This window comes from Cheilinus undulatus, linkage group 9 (genome assembly GCF_018320785.1).
Source record: "Cheilinus undulatus linkage group 9, ASM1832078v1, whole genome shotgun sequence".
NCBI lineage: Eukaryota > Metazoa > Chordata > Actinopteri > Labriformes > Labridae > Cheilinus > Cheilinus undulatus.
The window spans coordinates 7,065,458-7,087,127 of NC_054873.1; the positions used below are offsets into that span (position 1 = coordinate 7,065,458).

At 38.7% G+C, this 21,670-nt stretch overlaps 1 protein-coding gene across 1 annotated transcript in view; it reads left to right on the plus strand.

The window, feature by feature from the left end:
• The window catches only part of LOC121515219 (copine-8-like), a 145,536-nt gene that overhangs the window by 45,246 nt on the left and 78,620 nt on the right, over window positions 1–21,670 (plus strand). The window contains exons 3-4 of the mRNA XM_041795871.1: window positions 1,152–1,198; window positions 3,944–4,047. Of these exons, the coding sequence (XP_041651805.1) occupies window positions 1,152–1,198; window positions 3,944–4,047 (151 nt within the window). The remainder of the gene's footprint in view (window positions 1–1,151; window positions 1,199–3,943; window positions 4,048–21,670) is intronic.

Genomic DNA, 21,670 nt, shown 5'->3' on the forward strand with positions numbered 1-21,670 from the left:
ACTTCCTTGTTTTGTTATGTAGGGTAACTTCACAGATGTCTGCGCAGATATGATTCAGTGATCAGGGAGTGGGATACGAGTTTTTCTCATGTACACAGGGAAATGAATAACCAGGTTTCTCTGTTCGCATGTAAACACAGTATGACTCACGTCCACGTAAACACAGTCATTGATAAGGAAATATTTAAGATGAAATGTAAATGATGTCAATGGATTGAACGAGTTGAAACTGGTTCTCGATTCCCTTCCCTTTGTGTAAAATGTAAAGAAAAACAGAATGCTATGATTTTTAAATCTCATAAACCCAGATTTTGTACACAATTGAACATTAACAAAATATCAGATGTTGAAACAGACATTTTGTCTATTTCATGAAAATATTAGCTCATGTTGAGTTTGATGGCAGCAGCACATCTCAAAAAGTAGGGACACAACCATATTGATTTCATGTTTATGATAAAAACAGTGGCTATGGACGAAGGCCCTAATTCTGATTATCTTGAGTTTATAAGCACACAGAAGAAAAAGGAATGCATCCATGGTGTATGCCAGCAGTGGTATAATTCTAAATACACTGAACGTAAAGTAAACTGTAGCGCATCTGTTACATTAGCATCTCCACCATTCCATTTCTCACATTTTCCTTAAGTCAACATTTTACCAGTTAAACCAGATTTCCAAGTGTCTGGTCCCAGGGGTTCTCAGAGCTGTGAGCCGCTGCCATGTGACAGATGTGTGTGAATACAGTAAAGGCTGCTAGAAAGCAAATGAAATGTCATTTTAGTGCCAGCTGATTGCCTTGCTATGTTTTCACTAGTGGTCCGTCATCAAAAAACACTCCAAGACTCCCTGGAACAGAGATGCTCGAATGTCAATAAGGAGGACGTTCCTCCACCCACGCAGACACTCACTAACCCCTATCCCTTCCCTCCCCCTCCATCCCTCCTCTCCTCCTCTCTGAAATATCATCACGCTGCAAGGCAAAGTTCTAGTGACATTTAATTAGGGATTTTTCCTCTCATGTTGGGGTCTGGGAAAAGAACACGCTCTCAGCTGACTTCTCAGTGTTGTATATTCAGTTAAATACTCTTCAATCAATCTAACCCACTCTTGTTTCTCTGCCCCCTCCTCCTCCTCTTCTTCTTCAACAGTTTGTGTGCTCTACACTCAAGGAATAGCCAACAGGGAATGGAGAGAGGTGAGTATGAGGGTGGGGGAATCATTTTTAACCAATGACAGCTTCTTGGTTTCAATGGCAGGAATGCAGCATTCAGAGAGCCACGCTGAAAGAATATAATTAGGATTTTGGAGGCTATGTTAGCCTGTGCATTAGGGTGAGAGCAGGGGGAGTAATACATTCTATCCTCTTTGGAAATCTTGTTATATCAATGTGTTGTTTTTAATTTATTACATTTAACATTCACTCCTGTTGTTTTGTTTGCTTGTTTGTGCCTCACATCTCACAGTCACGGGGAGGCACCTCTCAGAAATATTTAATGACACTACTGTGTTGTTCTGTGGGTGTTCATTTTTGTGTGACAGAAATAGTGTAGGCTATGCAGAGAGAACTATAGTTCATTCATGGTGCATTCTTTGTTTGACGCACAGGGCTCAAAATGTCTCAATTTTATTTTCTAATATAAGCTATATTTTTATCAACGGCTCATCTGAAAGTCAGCTCATCTCCAGCAATTTGTAACGACTGTATTTGTACAGATTGCAAGAAGTGGCAGCCTCATGTTTCCATGTTATTTCTCAACTAGGCCTGGGCGCCTAAAATGTATATCCCGATATATATTTGCTATAACATGATAAACGATATATACCCCCAAATTTTTGTAAATATCATCTAAGTAACTATAGAATGTTTAATTCAGCCCTAAATGACACCAGTATGGTGATTTAAATAGAGGGTTTTATTGGATTTTAAGAGAAAAATGGTGAAATTCAATATCAAGTCAAATTTAGCCCACTGTTTTAAAAGTCTTCATTCAAACTTTTACTGATAAATTGAAAAATACATGATGAACGCTGGACCAGTTTCTGACAAGTTCATACCATGAGAGCATCTTTAGGCCTTATTCAAGAAACTCTCCTGTGTGATCATGGGAAAAAGCTCGTTTGGAGGCACAAACTTTTTAACTCCTCGTTGTCAGTGTTTTGAACTGTTACCTTCAATTCCCACATACAGCGACCACACCGCAATCCGCCGGCAAATCTTACTGCAGCCAGTGCTCCAGTCCAGCAGCAGCGCATCCCTGGAGCGCCACGCCACTCTGTTCATTTGAGATACGCTGCAGGTCTATTTTTAGCACTGGCCACGGCCAAACTGTGTTAAGTCCCGGTGATCAGAGAGCTCCAAACAGGAAGTCACAAGCTCAGAATATCTGGTTCTTTCAAAATACAACACAATGCACTGACTCACGATTGTAAATCATCACTATATCAACATTACATCTCACCCTGCCGTGAGAGCAAATGGTCACCGAGAGGTCACAGAGCTGCAATGGCACCATTGACAAGTAAAAGTTAACTTTTGAGGACATTTTGTGAAAGAACTTTACATAAAACCAGAGATCCTTTAAGCAAACATTAACCTTTTAACTTCCTAATGTACTCACCCGATGGCAGAAGCAGTAATATCATGGACTTATATTGGAAAGGATGATAAATTAACCCCAAAATGTCAAATCGTCTGTTGTTGACATACTATTATGGCTTAACTCACAGTTCTCCTGTGATCTCTGCCCGCTGATCAGGGCTCTAGACATGTGGCGCTTCGGCGCACAGCACAGTCAACCTATGTGGAAATTGCAAGTTAGGCTATGTTATTTCCGCCGTTATCTCGGCATCATCTTGCGGCATATTTTAATGATTACCGCGTTTAGTTCGACCTCCTCCTTTAAAAAAGGACTCGCTAACTCGCTTTCCTGCTCTGTTTACTTCCTTCACTCTTGCATGCTTCTCTGTCCTCCGCTGATACAAAAACATGCATGACCGGAGGAGAGTTTTCTGGGTGGGTGGGGGAGTGAGCACTCTGCTGTGAGAGTGATGCATTCAGGGCCTGATGGGTCAAAACGTCCACATAATTTATACTTGATGTTCCTGATATTGTCATTTTATACATTGTACGTGGCAAAAGGCAAGATGCATCGAATATACTTCATATATCGCCCGGCCCTGTTCTCAAGTGCAGATATAGAAAGCCCAGACGTGTCTTGAATATGTCACAAGTCTTGATTAACCCTGGGGTCTCAGGCCCACTGATAGTACTGTCAAGGAGGGCAACTTTAACCTCAGCTATATGAAAACACTAATTCTAAGAAATACTTTAGTGGTTTTAATTTTTGATAGCTTTGTTTAGACACGTCATCACACAGAAATCTTTTTGCCCTTGCTCTTTTTTTGATCAAACTCAGAACAGCCTTTTGTAAAGTCCACAATGCTGCCTGCTCATGTCTGGGTTTGTTTTGCAGTGTGAACCAAATTTACTACCTAATTAGAAAGTGGGTAAGAATTTGAGTTCTGGTCAAATATTCTGGGGACCCTGATGTGCTGGCTAGTGTATTTTTGTGACTGTTAGACATTTATCTAAAACACAGCAAGAGCAAATGCTTATCTGAGAATAACTTTGATGTTTACAGGAGTTTGCTGAAGTGTTTCTTTGAGCTACAGTCTGTTTTAAATTCATTGTATCCTCTTCTCATTGACTTTACATGTGTTGACATAGTTTTTGTTAATTCAGTCAGAAAGCTTGAACAGTCCCCGTCTTATTTCAGAGTAGAGCGTCAGTTTGGAGCTTTGCAAGTGTCAACAAAATAAAACTTTCAGCTTCCACAAAGCTGTGTTACATTATACAGGGATTTCTGTTGTTCTGGTGTGTAGTTTGTAAAACGAGTTTGTTTACAGTAATCAAACATCTCCTTTTCCATCTCTCCTCCAGTTTGGAAGGACGGAGGTTATAGACAACACCCTAAACCCTGACTTTGTCCGCAAATTCATCCTGGACTATTTCTTCGAGGAGAGGCAGAATCTGCGCTTTGACCTGTGAGTTAACAATTGACTTATGCATGGTGGCCCTGCTGCTGGTGTGTGTGTTGTTTAGTGTATTGTGTGTATTGTAAAGGAGTGGGTGAGAGTGCTGCTCGGTGTGGAGCGAAGTTAAGCTAAAGCTGAAATATTCATGGTCTGTGCAGGGGGAGATGTAAGTCTTCTCCCTTTTAAATAAAAGACTAGTCTTCATGCCACTTTTTCACCATCATTTCCATTTGAATTCTTCCCATTCATACAACGCTGTGAGCAAAACAGAGACCGATGCAAACGGTGAATCATTCGCGTGACATTTTGAGGTGATTATAATCAATTTGAAGTCATCCTACCTCAACATCTCGTAAAAATACAAATTTGTCCTCAGTTGCAAGTGAATGACATTATCACTTTGAAAAATTGAATCATGTTTTTGGACCTGATAGAAAACCTTCATGGAGTTAACAAATGACCTCCCTGGAACAGCAGATGCAGGCGATTGCTCGTCATAATCCTTTCTGAACTAAGTGCGGCTTTTGACACAGTTGATCATACAATTTTAATTGACTGCCTTAAGCACTGGGTGGGTATCTCTGGGTCAGCTCTGAGTTCCCCCAGACCTCACTGCTAAAAATGAACCTGCTCTGTTAAACAGCAGATTTTTAAACTACCAGTGCAGATAACAAGCACCTCCGGGGTGATGCAGTGCTCATTTTTTGGCCCCATTATGTTGTTATTTGTTGTATCTTTTATAAAAATAATTCACAATGTGCATTTTCGTTCCCAGTTGTATTAATTTGTGATGATACAAGTAAAATAACCCCATCACACCTAAAAGTGGACCTCTTTATATCCCTTACAGTGTCCTCATAACTCAAAAACTTTGACTTTAATTATCCCCCTAAAAAACACCAACACAGTTTAATAAAAAACAACAACACATAAGCTGCTGTCGGGGTGGCAGCTTCATTAAATCTTATTTTCTATTATGTCCTCTTCTTCTACCGTTATGAACAAACAAAAATAATTGTAATATATATTGTAGAAAGTTGCTGTGTTGTAAATCCAGAGCACAAATTGCCTTAACAGCAGTGCTCTTCCACTCACATCGAGTTAGACAGTTGGCAGATGGGCAAAACCCTCTGGACAATGCAGGGAACCTAACAAATAGGCCAACATAATAATTATGTGGTATTTATTTGAGATTTTCCTTGTCCTGATCAGTTTTTTTCCTACTTCAAGTGGGCTGTAAAATAGGAAATTGTGGCCAAACTCAGAGGATTGCATTTTTTAAATTTTTATTTTATTTTATTTTATTTTTTTGCAATTAAAACGGAATTTTAGAAATGCAGTCAAAAGTGCGATTAATCAACCTGACACACCAAATAGTGTTTCCTGTGTCCATTGCATGGATGTATTTCACATTCATCTGAGAAAGCTCACATACAAAGCGTTTGGGAAGGGCAGGATTTTTCAAAACATTCTCAGAAGGTAATTGGTGGAATGTTCTGTCTGTTACATTCATGATGGGCCAACCAGAGCCAGAAGACAAAATGATGTTCTGCACATGCTTATCTCTTGAGCTGACAGGCTATCACTGCTGTAAGTGGCACTTCTCTCTGAATAAAACTGATGCTCAGACCAGTCAGGACATATGCATAAACATTTTCTCTGCCAATACAAGCTTTCAATGTGGTTCTCTGCTGTGGTCCAGTTCCGATTTAAACTGCTGCTGTCCCAGAGCTACATCGAAGCTAACATTGGATTCACTGTCAAACCACACCCGTAACAGCTGCAAATCCATGCTGAAGCAGACCAAGAGAAGATCGAAAGCATCTTTTCTGTCTTGGAAAGCTTTCAGTGTGGCTCTCTGCCCTTGGTTTAAGAAAGAAACATCCAGTTCTAACCAAACTGCCGCTGTGGCTAAGTCTGAGCTAATCACTTTAATAGTAACCATTGTACACGACCACTCACACAACAACTAATGATTTTCGCCCATGACAATCAAAAACTCCAAAGCAGGTCGGCAGAAGAGCGAAAACATCTTTAACATCATGAAAAGCATTTGGTTTTTACAGAATTGTGATGCTAAAGCTATATCAGAGGTAATCACCACAAGGTGGTAGCCATGACAAACAGCCTTGAATACAACTAAACACCAGTCGCTACCGCTTCGTTCTCCTCAACTGACGCTGATTAGTCCGAGCAGTGTTCAACGTGGGGTAAATGGTGTGAATTGGAGCTTTTCAAGATGGTTTTGCCTGATGACAGACTTGGAGTCTTGCAAACCCATCTGCTTTGCATGGTTAGTGATTAATTGCAGGTTAATGTCAAAATTCAGTGATTAGTCATGTTTTGAAAAATGCATCGCTTGGCGGTCTATTCTTAATACCTCATTATTTTTATTTTTTTTTATTTTTTTTTAAAATTTGATTAATTTTTGGTTGTCCCATTGGTTGCCGAATACCATCAAGTTGTTTTTATTCTACCTATTTTGTTTTATTAATCTTTAATTTATCTGAAACTGTGGTCTCTTTTCCATGGGTGCCCTATGGTAATACAGTAAAAGACAGAATAGGAAAATACAGATAAAGCACAAATAAATGTATAAACTAGTGCTGTCAAACGATCAAATTTTTTAATCAGATTAATCACAGGGTTGCTGTGATTAATTTTGATTAATCATGATTAAATATCATTAATTTTTTATCTATATTAATCCTGTTTCATTTTGAAAGCATGGTGATGCATTAGCCAAAGTGCTAGCAGAATCCCAGACGAACGTGTGCTTCGTGTTAATGTGGTATTTTAAGCTGGAAGTGCTTTGGTGAAAAGAAAACTCCTTCCTGCAGAATGTGCGTAATACTTTATGTCAGATGATTGTTCCGTCTTAGATTTTTTTTGTACTCAAATTTTCCATTGAGAGGGCCAACGTGCTGTTTAGTGCCTTCCATATCGAGTTGGTTGGTCACTAGCGGATCAACGGCCCATTTCGGCATGCTCGTTGGTAACCGTACTTGGACAAACTGCCTGAAATGCGATGCCAGAGACGTTTCAGGGATTTTGAGTCAATCTGCACTGTAGATGGGTTAATTGCGTGAAAATTTTTAATCAGATTAATAATGATGATGGATTAATCCGCATTAACGCGTTAATTTTGACAGCCCTAGTATAAACACACCCTTTATTGCAAACCCATGCCCTGTTCATGAAGTCACATTTAAAACATTTGCTATCTCTTTTTTCAAACAGTTCAAAAACTGTCTCTTTAAAAATGCCATAAAATACCAGAGAGGACAGCCTAGCTGTGGTTTAGAAGTTTTTCCTCATAATGGGGGCAGTGACACTAAAAGTAGTCTTACCTCGTTCAGTCCTAAACCTGGATGTTTTTAAAGTGACCCAGTTCTGAGATCCGGTTGCATGGCTTGAGATATTTGTAGACTGGAGAGAAGTCGGGTAAGGAGGAAGTTTACCAATTTTATAAATAAACCGAACTCTGCTGCTTCCTACTTTGACCCAATGTGGGCCAACCCACAGAGCGGTACAAGTTACAGTATGAAATCTGTCACTGGTGATTCAGCAAAGAGCACTTTGAAATATGGCAGCCAGTGAGTCCAAGACAGAAACAGTTATATTGGTTTAAAGAGTGTCTCCATAATCCAGAACAGGCAGTACTGTGGCTTGAACAATCCTTTAAAATAATTACACCATTTAATTAGGACAAAGCAGCATCAAAGGATCAAGTTCTCTCTGGAAATCCAGGTTTTTTTTTTTTTTTTGGTTTTTTTTGAGGGTTTAGCATTAGTTTTAGGCTAACCAGATAATATTGTATTATTGGGATAATAAAAATATTTAAAATACACATAATATCGGCCGATAATGTATCCGTACTGATAGTTTTTGTGCATCCCTACTTCTGTTACTTTCCTTGCTGCTCTGTATGGATTTAAAGGGAGCTGACAGAAATGAATGTGAAAAGGGTAGATGTAATTTGCCCAGGTGTCAGTTGGAACCTTTTTGGTCCTGTTTTGTTTCTTGTTTATCTTTTTATTTTAATGCTAAAATAGCATTACCATATTTTTAATCTTTCTACCTCTATAATTGAGTTTTATCTGTTTAAAATGAGCAAACAAAACTAAGTCTTTTGGCCGTAAATAAAACCCTTTGACAAATCAACAAATGGGGTTGAACATTTTGGCCTCTATTCATTGAATTGATCTTTATTACAAGGTTTGATGCAGTAATTGCATGTCTGCGTCTAACTCCTCATTGATGCGGGGTTAGAATGTTGTTGATTTATGAGTAAGCCACACACAGGATGGAGTCAGTAAAGTTCCCAGAATAGTTCCTGTGATGCAGGTGTTTTCAGAGGGACATATATCTGGAGCATAGAAGAAAAAATTGTTTTTTTTTGTTTGTTTGTTTGTTTTTTTAATATATAAAGATCAATGATTTAAATGTTCTCTTGTTCCAATAAGGTCAACCTGAATTTTAAGTCACAGCTCTGTTAAAGTTTAAAAAGTCATTTGTTTCCTTGTGCAGCCCTAAAAGTCATGCTGTCTGTGCGATTATGATAATCTGGATGTTTCTTTATTGTGCTCTAGACTTTCACATATTTACTGTATTTTGCTGTGATGGCTCATAAAATATGGAACGGCTCTTTTGTTTGTTTACTTGTTGGTATGTTGGTGCGGCCTCATGCTGCTGACAAGCTGTGGGAGGTTATAGTGAAGGTCAAGGGACGATGTAAGCCTGCTGGTGTTTTTCTATGCATTTGTTTGTGTGCAGGCAGTGTATTTTGTTCAAGATCTATGTATAGTGTGCAAGATTAGGTCTATTTATAATCATCAAGACAAGTTATGTTTATCTGCATTTCTTACTGGGAGGTTCAGAGTGGGTACGGGAGGTTTTATGTGTGTTTGTGTGCATATGTGTGTTTGGATATATATATATATTTTTATTGTGTCTGTGTGTGATTCCATCCTGCATGTGTGTGAGCTTGCATGCTCAGCTTTTTTTGTGCTTGGTAAGACGAGAATGATTAATTGGTTTGATATTTGGTTATGTGAGCTAGTGTGTATCAGTGTATTTGTGTGCTTATGGTTTCCTTGTTGGTTTGAATTCTCTGCTGACAGTCGTACCATGTGCGTGCATGTTTTTGTAAGTTGGAGGAAAGGTTGTTAACAGTTTTGATGCTTGATTCCTTTTTTATAGCTCACACTTTATGATGCAATATCCATCATGCACACATTGGATAGTACTGAGAAGTACCGAAGTTATGAAAGAAAAATGGATGTACTTTCATCCCAGATATGCTGCAAGAAAAAGAGAGAGTGACCACAGTAGTGGATGATCAACATTTTGATTAAGTAGATCAAGTGGTGCTTTCTGTCACAGCGACTACACCAGTGATAGGCATGTATGTTTTATTAAGACCTTTTAGCATCTCATTAAAATGCACATATTAATGTTAGTGTCTGAGATAGGATTGGGCATTAACATGGTAATAAGGTATCCCAGGTGTTAAAAGATAGTCGTGGTATTACTTTAAATGCCATCATAAAAAAATGTATCTGAAATTTGCGCATGTTTATCATAAATACCTTCAGACTGTGTGTCCATTTCCAGCAACATCTTCAAACACAGTCAGTGGACTCTGCTGTTCAAAAGGAATGTTCCAGTATGTTAGTGTCAAATGGGTTACGTATTTTTGTCCGAACCTGACCCAAGTCCAAGACAGTAGAAGCTGAGCCTTGCTGTAAACCCAAGCTTCTATTTCCCTGTTAGAGCCTGCTCATTTACAAAGATCACACATAATAAACCATAGATAAATAGAGGCTTAATTCTGCTTAGACGACTCTATGGCTTCTGTCTACCTCTCTGATATTTTCAAACACTTTTTATCTTTAAATTTGATAAATCTCCCATTAAAGACCCCCTTCTGATACAGTGGAAAACTTCATATTCAATACAGCAAATGTGAAAGCTTGTCAGGTGTAGCAACGGTAACCAATAGGAGCTTAATGAAGAGTAGGGCTGGGCAGTTAATCGCAAATTAGATTAAATTGCAATATGGCCTGCTGCAATTTCCACATTGCACAAGTTGCAATGTTTTTTTAACTTGAAATGTGTCAAAATACCAGTTTAATAAATCCAATTTTTGCAGCAACAGAGATTTTATGCAGGTTATGCAAACATTCGAGTGTCAGTTTTTTTATAATGGTTTACAAAAATCCTCTTTTTCGCCTTTCATGTATGTTTTCCTTTATCCGAATGAGGGAAATAAAAATGATAATCCTTCAATAAAGCAAATGACATTAAATTTGCAAAATGAGCAAAAATAATAGTTCATTCTATCTAAAATTGATGAAGCTTAGTGTTAGTTCACAAAAGTCACACCCCAAGTTGCGATCAGCTGATAGCCAGTTTCACCTCCTCCTCCCTAGCCACCTCCTTTATAGCATAAAGCTTGTTGCACCCTCATATTCAGACCCATGCTACTATGGATTAATTGCTTCTGAATTATTTCATCCTTTTCGATACACATTGTCATAAATGTGTGATCTACATGAAGATTTCTAGCCATGTTCTCCCTGCAAAGTCAAAGCAGCTGCTTGTCTAACCCAGGCAGCTTCTTTGCAGATTGAAATTCTGTGGCAGAGATTTTACCAGTGAAGGTATTAATACCAGTTTACCACTTAGCATTAGTACAAACCCTGCGATTGGTCCACTGGGTGACTGCCAGTCTTAGAGTAATGTCTGCAGGCTTATGCAGTGATCTTTGGTGTGAGAGACATGGCTGCAGACATCAAAAAATTGTCAAGGGTCACAGGCGGCCTGTTGCACTTTCATCTCTCTCCCCAGCTCTCTCATCTCTGTTTCCAGTTCTATCTACTGTCCTCCTCCGTCATTAAAGACATCAAAAGCCCCAAAAAACAAAAAAAGGCAAATATATGAAAAAAAAAAACTCTGACAGGGATGCACAGTGATACTGGTAGCAGCAAATATATGTTGAAAAAGGCAGTTATTTGTATCAGGAGATACCAAAATACCTGCTGATATTTACAACTGATATTCTGGCTGTGAATATCATAATATATCGATTGTAAAATTCTTCTGTTTGTACTACTAAGTTCATAAAGTTTTAGGCTAGAACAGCACACCTCAGTCTCTCAACTTCTAAATCTTTGAACTTCAAAGTGGGCTTCAAGTACTCTAGTTTTTTAAAGTGTGATGAAAGGACTAAAGTTTTAGTTCTGAAATACGCATTTAAATATCGGTATCGATATCGGTATCAGCTAAAATTAATCTGTAAATATCGACATTTTGGATATCAGCACAAAAACAATATCGGGCATCCCTACAGACGTTACTCTATTTTTGTTAAGAAGACTAAAACAAGACTTAAATGTCTGTGCTGCGCTTTTGGAAGTTCAATATCTGTGCATTTCTCCACTGTGCTTATAACATCTGTTAGTATTTTCATTGATTCAGTTGATTTATTGATAGTGCATTATTATGAGTGTTTTACATTTATATTAGTTTTACAGTAGGACTAATAGAATTAATCCAGAGAAAATAAATGGCTTGACTAAAACTGGACTAAGGTGTTTTTGAGTGTTGGTCGACTAAAACAAGGCTAAAACTATAAAAGTTGAGATGAGGATGCTTTAAAATAGCTGCTAAAATGAACACTGCTGGTAATTTTTAGTTTCCAGGTGTCAGTTGTTAAATACTTGCTAACACTATATGAAAATTCAGAATTCTGGCATTGTGACAGCTCATGTTGGAGGAATGTTTTGCAGTTTTCTCCATGCAACATTAAAGCATTGACAGGCATTAGAGAGAAGGAAAGGAGAATGATGGACTGTGTTTGTGTGTCTGTGCTGCATGGCCGACTCCCTGCAGGAGGGCACGTTGTGAGTGGGAGAGCATCAGGCCCCACTTCTGTCCTCTGGGCTGATGGCCCTACGCTACGATAACTCACAGCGAGGACACAGCTCGCCTTAGCCCACACACACACATCTACACACGCCTGCCCTCTGAACAAGAAATTTCCCAAAACACACACGCAGTTGCTCCCACATGGACTCACATTCACACTTCGCCACTTAGGCTGTCTTCTGCACTGCGCACGCACACATTTCTCACATTCCTCATTACAGAACCAGTGGTTACTCTTGCTCTCCTCAGCCTCTGTCCTGAGGTCTGGAAGTCTGTTTTTTTACTGAAGCTCCCACAGCCCTTCATTACCTCTACCTCCCTCACTTCCACTCAGAGCTTCACACTGCTTCAGGTTATCCGCAGACAGCACCAAACTCCCCGCAAACTGCCAGTGCAGCTCCCGCTGAACCATCCCACACTCTTGTTACTCTAAGACCTCAAAGCCACGACACACTTTGCTTCCTCTGGTGCTCTCTGTGCCTGGGAATCCTGTTAACCTTCATCTCAGTGACGGCCATGTAACAAGCCCTTCTTTTTTATTTTTCTCTTCTGTGGTGGTGTTGAAAGTTGGGATGCTGACTGGAGCCAGTGAAGCCCCTGGCTGGATGGGTGTCTAATCAAGGGTGGCAAATTGGATTAGACCTCAGTATTAAGTGAAATGCCCTCCCACAAGGTGGAGAACAATGTGGATGCAATAACCTGACATTATATATCTTTATACAGCAAGTTAGCATGTATGTGTTCTCTGCTGAAACCCACATTTACAACAACAATTACTAAATATTTTTATTCATTCAAACCAGTTTATGGAAGAAAAGTGTCCTGGTTGCTATCATGGAGGTAAAATCACTATAGCACATAATTAGTTGTTTTATAAGGCAATACTTTTGTCATACAAGGACAGGAAGTATTGATGTTTTTTTAAACATATTATGGCGTACACTTGTACTAGTGGATTTAGATATTTTAAGTATTTAGTTACACTAAAGCTTGAAAATTAAATTGAAAAATCTGTTGTACTTTACTTTAAGGCACTGAAGACACTGTTGCTTTAAATATTAAAATATATTTAAAAAATAACGGAATATCCACAATATTCATAATAAATTCAGAGGAATAAACACATTTAAATGCCTATTTTTAATCTAAAAAAGTTTTCATGCATCCTGTGCAACCAGTATAAGGGTACTAAATGCTGAGACGTGCATTGTCATTACCAGAAGCACAGTTGCCACCATCGAACTTTGCATGCCACTTGATGTGAGTGAAAATGTTGCCCCATTTATGGTGTATTGTAAGTCGCCACTTCACAACTCAAAATGTGCTGGGATTGATAACACAGAATTACAAGTCAGTTAGACATGAAGCAGTGTTTATTTTTGGCAGCTTTTTAAGATTTTAGTCTTAGTCTTTAAATGAAATGCATTTTAGTTTTATCACATTTTAGTCATTTCCACCATTTTTAGTTTTAGTCTAGTTTTAGTTGAGGAAAACTGAAAACATTTAAGTCTAGTTTAGTCCATAAAAAGTCCTCACATTTAGTCTTTACTTTTAGTCCAAGCATTTTTTTTTCCTGCTTAAATCTGGTACCAAATCATGGTAGTATGTTTTATGCACCCTGCCAAACCTGGGGTCCCTACTTTCTACAGCTGAGAGACAGAATAGATACAGCCTGACATGGTCTGATGAGTTCGGTGTGGAACAACTTGCATGCATTAATGCGAGTGGAATCAGCAGAGCATTGGTGACTTTTACGCACCATGCGCTGTAGCAGTCATTGACCCTGCCCTGTGATTTTACATGGCTTTGCACTTCATGGCTGAGTTGCTGGTGTTCCTGAATGCTTCAGCTTTATAACACTATAACTTACAGTTGACTGCGGAATATTCAGGAATGAAATTTCGCAAACTGACTTAATGCTAAGGTGGCATCCATCACAAAGTCACTGAGCTCTTCAGAAAGACCCATTTAGTATCACAAATGTTTGCAAATGGAGACTGCATGGCTAGGTGCTTGATTTTATACACCTGTGGGATCAGGTTTGATTGAAACACCTGAATTCATTAAACAAAAGGTGATATATTTTTCTGCAGCATACTTTTTGTTGCCACAAATCAACATGTTGGTCCTACAGTTCTGAATCCATCTAACTTTATGCATCACTGTTGCAATGCCTGTCATTGTAACCATTTCTGATTTTTTTTTCTTTTACCTTAATAATAACCACCCTTATCAAAGCAACAAATAATCTATTTATGCTATAGTATAAAGCTTTCTTCAAAATGTAAGACCCTTTTCTTGAAACTGAATAAAACTGGGTTAAAGTGACAAAAATGTAGCAGCTCTAGTCGCACTTTAGAAACTGCACTGAAATAACAAGAGTGCCTTGTATTTGGGTTTTATTCCAGTGTTAATGTTTAGGTTTACATCTCAGAATAAACTGCTACATTTTAATAAGGATTGTTGTTTTGAATCTGTATGATTCATATGTTTTTGATCCTATTCAAGTTAAACTGTTGACAACACTTTAAAGTGGAGTTAGGATGTTTTTAATTCATTTTTTTGTTCAGTTTTTTGTTGTGATTAATAGAGTCAAGTTAACTTCTAAGTGGAATTATAATATTTCAAATTCATTTATTGAATTCATATGTTACTGTGATTTATACAACTTTATACATTAAGTACATATCTGTATACAACAATTGTTAATATGCGAGTTATAATTATTTAGAAAAGTGCAATAAAGGTTTGTATTTAAAAAAACAAAAAAGAGAGCGATAGAGAGAGCCTGTGATGCGGCCCCCTGTATTATTGTTATTTTGATATTTAACAGCAAAACTTAATAATCAGCAGGAAAACAACTTTAGGGTCACAGAGATGCTGTTAATTATGATTCTATTTGTTGAGCCATTTTGAGTCAAATGTAGGTCTAAAATAATTTGCTAGTCTGAACAGTCATTTCAGAAAGTTCAGACTAGGATTGGATCAGTACTCGGTATCGGTAGAACCTCTTTTTTTTAATCAGCTTGCTCCCGGATTGGTTGTTGTTCTGTTCCAGGTCATAATTTACAGAGTGAGTGCTGCAGCAGGATTTTTAATTGTAAATATTGAACAAGTTTTAGATAATATCTCAAGTCTGATCATCTTCTGAGCAGGTTGTAAAGGGAACGATTACTCTAAACACACCACACACCACAGGAAAAACTGTCAAGAACATCTTCAGAGCTCAGATAATTAAAACTTTGCTGACTTTATTCAGAATGCAGGAATCAGGCACAAAAAACCAAGATCTGGCATATGTTCTTCGCTGGTTTTGCTGGTTTCTTTCCATTAAAAAACAGGATTAAATTAAAACCTAAATCACTAAAGGATTAAGAAGGAAATTAAATGTCAAAGTAGTTCCTGTTGCAGTTTTTAAGAGTGTATTTCCTGTGACAGGGCAACCTGTAAGGGGGGGAAAAAGGGAGAGCTTTTGGGGGGGGGGTCATGGTCCATTGTAAGGTTAATCATAACCATTTCTGATTTTTTTTTTCTTTTACCTTAATAATAACCACCCTTATCAAAGCAACAAATAATCTATTTATGCTATAGTATAAAGCTTTCTTCAAAATGTAAGACCCTTTTCTTGAAACTGAATAAAACTGGGTTAAAGTGACAAAAATGTGTTTAAGGGGGCACAAGTTGGTAAAAAGGGGCAAAAATGGCTTAACAGAAGCAACATAAATGGCAAAAAGTTGCAAAAATGGCTGAAAAATGGGGAAAAGAGGCTGAAAAGGGTGTAAAAGGGGGCTTTAAGTGGCAAAAATAGGCATTAGAGAGTGAAATGCAGTTAAAATCAGCAAAAAATGGCATAGAAAAGGGGTGAAAAGGGTTTAATAGTGGCAAAAGTAGATTAATAGAGGCAAATGGGCAGAAAAAGTGATGTAAAAGATTGCTTAAATGCGGCAGAATTGTTTTTTTAAAGGTGCAATATGGGTTAAAAGAAGAAGAGAGGGGTATGAGAAGGCAAGAACTGGTTTAAGTGGAAAAAGGGTTTACAGGCAAAAAATAGGTAGAAAAATGGGTAGAAGGAGGCAAAATATGTTTAAACTGGCAAAAACATCAGAAAAAGTGGTGACAAGGGGGTTAAAAAGCATTAAGAATAGGTTCAGAGTTGCAAAAATGGGACAAAGTGGCACAAACAGCAGAAGATGCACTGAAAAGGGGGTTCAAAAGTGGCAAAAATGTGTAAAAAGAGGAAAATTGGATACAACGTTCACAAAATTTATGAGAAGTGGCTAATAAAGCAGCAACATTTGTCTGAAAAAGGGGGTTAAAGAGGTTAAAAAGAGGCACAGGTAAGTATGAGGTAACTGTTAGCCAGGATGCTAGCTCCAATATGCTAATGATCTAACACACATGCACTGAAATCGTCAATGAATCACAGCTGGGGAGGATCTACTCTCTGGACCTATCAGGGGCCCAGTTTAGTCTGTGGGTGGGCCTGTCCTTTGACTAAAATGTATTATACAGAACTAATGCACGATATACATTTAGTTGTAGCTATGATTGTATTGTCATCACTTCAGCTTCCTCCCACCACCAAAGACATGCTCGTTAGGTTAATTGGTGACTCTAAATTGGCTGTAGGTGTGAATGGAGCGTGCCTGGTTGTCTGTCTCTATATATCAGTCTTGTGATTGACTGGCGACCAGTCCAGGGTGTACCCTGCCTCTCACCCAATGTCAGCTGGGATAGGCTCCAGCCCCCACCCCCCCTGCGACCCCTAATGGGATAAGCAAATGTATAGATGTATTGTCATCTGAAAATACTAAAGAGCAATACGCCTTTTGTCATTTGCATGCTTTAATGCAACAACATAAATGTCTATTTTTATATCGGTGTCAAGCACTAGAATCACTTTTAATAGTAGATTATTTTGTGTTATTGTAAAAGTTTATTACAATGGTGAAAGCATTCTGCAAACATCCTCTCATCACCTGTAGAAAAACTGTCCCCTTTTTAAATTGGGTTACCCTCATGTACAGGAGAGACAACACTTGACTCATCCATGTCTGCCTAAATCATGTTGCAAGGCATCTGTAATCACAATATCATGTGAGAACCATGAGATGATGTGAGAATTGTTCCTGCATCGCTAAAAGGTATTGCAAAATCCCTACCAGTGGACACATTTCTGCAGTCTGTCTTTAATAACGTTATCTGATTGCTGTAAAAAATGTGATGCTCCAAATAATCTGTCATGAAAAATTGAACATAACAGGAGCTATGGCAATAAAAAGAATCAAATCATGATGTGTCAGTGGGTATGAAGGCTTTTGTAAAGCTTTCATAAAGCTGTTAGGAAATGGAGCTGGAGTGTCAGTGTGCTGTCGTCTGTTGTTTGCTGCCTCTCCGGCCTCGTTTGTTTGTGTGCCATCATTAGTCATCATCGCACGGTTCAAACGGAGCTCTGAGCGGCCGACCCACCACCCCTCCCCCAATCACAAGACAGACAGCACAGGACCAAAAGAAATCCTGTTTGGCCCAGTGCCATGCACAGTGATGTCATCCTCATAAACACACACACATGCACACATTCACGTTCAGTCGCACAAAACAAATGTACTCACAAGGCGCCGTGGGACATGCACTCCTGCACACGCTCATGTGGGTGTTTATAGGTGCAGGGTGAAAATGTGCATCCAGATCTTATGCAGAAGGATGTTGTTTTTCTTTCTGCCTCTCTCTCTAAGTTTGCACAGCTGATGGATTGGCCAGATTGTTTTTGTAGGTTCCCAATTATCCAGGTCGTAGTTAGATTTGGGGACAACTGGACTTGATTGAGGTTTTTGAAAAACCTCCTGAAGAACCACTATGCAACACACATTTTTCGAAGAGGAGAAAGGAGAGGGATAGGAGGTACTAGGGCTGGGTGCAATATGGAGAAAAACCACTGGGTAGATAAAGTAGTTTGTGTTTTCCATGTTGGAGTCATTTTAAAAAACACTTGTGAAGTTACATTAGAAACAGTGTTTGACAGGGATGTCCCGATCCCGATCACATGTATCGGATCGGGGCAGATACTAAGCATTTTTAATTGATCGGCGATCGGCAATTTGATCTGATCAGCCCAGCCGATCATTACGTCAGTTGCCGTAAATGGAGCATAATTTATGACAGGCCATAAACGCGCCAGTAACAACAAAGCAGCGGTTAGCTTTCATGTGTTTAAAAATGCCAGTAGTGTGGAAAAACTTCAAACTTGAGAGCAACAACAGTCCAACGACCACTTGCAGCATCTGTAACACGACTGTTTCATGAAATGGTGGCAGCAGAGCTGCATTTAACACTACAAATTTGATCTGTCATCTCCAATCAAAACATGCAGCGGAATATGGAGATTTCACTACAGCAACAGGCAGCTTCAAGCAACAACCTCTGGACTTGTGCTGAACAGACAAGTACCCTCGAGAGATGGATAAGGTATAAAAGATAACAGAAAAGATGGTCGAATTCATCGCGCTGGACAACCAGCCCGACTCCGTGGTGGAGAATTTGGACCCACGCTATGCCCTGCTGTCTCCACGTTACATTACTGACACTGCTTTACTAGAGCTGTAAAACATAGTATGTGATAGCATGCTAGAGAAAGGCAACTTCACTGCTATTAGCCTCACTACAGACATTTGGAGCTCTGATGTTTGCCCCATGTCACTGCTTAGTCTCTGAGAAATAAAAGTGAGGGGAGGGGGAGTGATGTAGCAGCTCTAGTCGCCCTTTAGAAACTGCACTGAAATAACAAGAGTGCCTTGTATTTGGGTTTTATTCCAGTGTTAATGTTTAGGTTTACATCTCAGAATAAGCTGCTACATTTTAATAAGGATTGTTGTTTTGAATCTGTATGATTCATATGTTTTTGATCCTATTCAAGTTAAACTGTTGACAACACTTTAAAGTGGAGTTAGGATGTTTTTAATTCATTTTTTTGTTCAGTTTTTTGTTGTGATTAATAGAGTCAAGTTAACTTCTAAGTGTAATTATAATATTTCAAATTCATTTATTGAATTCATATGTTACTGTGATTTATACAACTTTATACATTAAGTACATATCTGTATACAACAATTGTTAATATGCGAGTTATAATTATTTGGAAAAGTGCAATAAAGGTTTGTATTTAAAAAAACAAAAAAGAGAGCGATAGAGAGAGCCTGTGATGCGGCCCCCTGTATTATTGTTATTCTGATATTTAACAGCAAAACTTAATAATCAGCAGGAAAACAACTTTAGGGTCACAGAGATGCTGTACATTATGATTCTATTTGTTGAGCCATTTTGAGTCAAATGTAGGTCTAAAATAATTTGCTAGTCTGAACAGTCATTTCAGAAAGTTCAGACTAGGATTGGATCAGTACTCGGTATCAGCCAATACCCAACACCTTGGTATCGGAATTGTATCGGGAAGGAAAACATGGTATCAGAACATCCCTATTTAAATGTACAAATTATTAAAATATGCAATTATTTGCAATTAATTAATGACAAGACCTTTAATTCATTAGATTATTTTTTTAATGGACTGATGGATTTTTTGTCCGTATCTCCCAGCCCTGGTCCCTCACTGTTAGATGAATCATTTATAAACATTGGGGAGTGACAGAAGCGTGGGATGAATAGAACATGAAGCACACCTGTGCATGGTGCCGATGGCATGCTGCATAACAGCAGCATGTTTCTGTGCTCTATAGAATTACATTAGTGCTAACAACAGTGAATTGAAGGCTTCCTCTCCTGTAGAGAAACAACTCACAGTCTAGCAGTTTTGTCAGCAGGCGTCTTATCGTACATGGCATGCTCTCTGTAGAAAGAAACGCTCAGGCTCCCTTTTTCACACTCTGCTGCATGCTGCTGCACACACAACACACAAACGCACTGTTTATATTGACCCACACCTGAGATGGCCAGGAAGGTGACAGGTTATAAGAGAAGAAACGGCTGAATGAATCACTCTGCAGGCATGTGAGGGATTCACATGGTTATCATGGTGTAGCTGTTCTTTATGGATTTGGATGATTACGTCTGCGTGGAAGAGCCAGGTTTGGGAGCTATAGAGAAGCTGTAATTGTTAAATTTAAGTGCATTACAGGCTCAGCTCTGTACAAAGAATTTTTTAAAAATTATTTTAATTTAGTAAATTTGTTTATTCAATTAGACAAAACATAGTAATACAGGCATTTAGAATGAATGGATTTACGTATTTCATCAGATCTGTCAGGACAGAGTCGTCAAATTTGAACGCCTGTGTATCAATAATGCACACTTTATGCCTCTTTTAGGGGTCCATGTTAAGGCTAAAAAGTTGTTTATGGTATTTTTCTATTTAACTACTGGTTACATCACAACACTTTCAGGTGAAGCTGGACAGAAGTTTTGGTTATTGTCATTCCAAGTATTTTATAGGACTGGCAGTGATGTTACGTAGGTTTCATACCTACAAAATCCATTTCTTCAGAAAAGTTTGTCTCTCACAAACTGCTTCTCTACACTGGTTAAACACCAAGAGAAAATGTAATGCCCCTAAAGGAAAATAGTATTACATACCAGGTCTGTTTAAACCAGGAAGAGTTGAGGTGTAGTATCTCACATTTTACTTCTTTCAACATTAATATCCATATGACTGTTTTTCTGACAACAATGTAAAGAATATCAAAAATGTTTAAGGGCCTTTAATGGAGTCTATGAGGGGCCCAGTAATTTCTGTGGGCCTGGGTACCTCTATCAGCAGTTGTCTGACTTTTCTAATCCATCTATGCTGTCAGACAGCAGACACAGCAGTTACCCCTGCAGTTATTGCAGCCACCAGAGAAATGCTTCATGCAGGTGGCTCCTTTCCCTCCTAGGTTTATCCCGTAACATGGGAAAAGTCTCAGTGAGGTCACTTCCTGGTTATGAAGGGAATATTTATATGGTTGTCATATTGGATACAATGGCTTCACCTAACTGTAGATCAACCTAACACCAGGCAAAGAGCTACAGCTGAGGCGGGCCTTAAACCCTCATAAAACAGTATGATGCTGTAAACATGTTTATTACAGGCATTTTAACACGAGGTATGTTCATGACTTTAGCGAGTCTCAAGTGGGAACCCGATGGCCGGTGGCAGCTGCTCTTCTGAAGTGGCTTGATATTCCTTTTTTGGAAGGGGGCTTTTTATGCCTTTATTGATAAAGGAGGACAGTGGACTGAATCGGAAACAGGGACAAGAGAGCAGGGGAGAGACACGTGGGCAGGCTGGATTCAAACCCGGGCCGCATACATGGGGCGTGCCATGAACCACTAGGTCAACTGCTCCCTGGCTTAATATTTAAACAGCAGAGAATGCTGCTTAGTTTATCCCCATTTTCAAATCTAATTTTATGACCTATCAGAGGTTGTCTGCCATATTAAGATGTTTAAACCAGGTTTAATTCAGAATAGAGGGTACTCTTGCATAGCTGAAACTAAAGGTATCAACATTTCTGATTCTTTAAAACTTTTTGATAATACCTACATTATGAAAAGGATGCAATCGCTGTTATTTCAATTTTAAAAAGCATCCAGCTGTGCTGCAGCTTTAGAAAAAACTTCCAGGACTTGTTTTAAACAGGTATTGACTAAGGCTGGGTTCAAAAGATCGATTCTCCGATTCAGATTGATTCTTTTTTTAAAATCCAATATC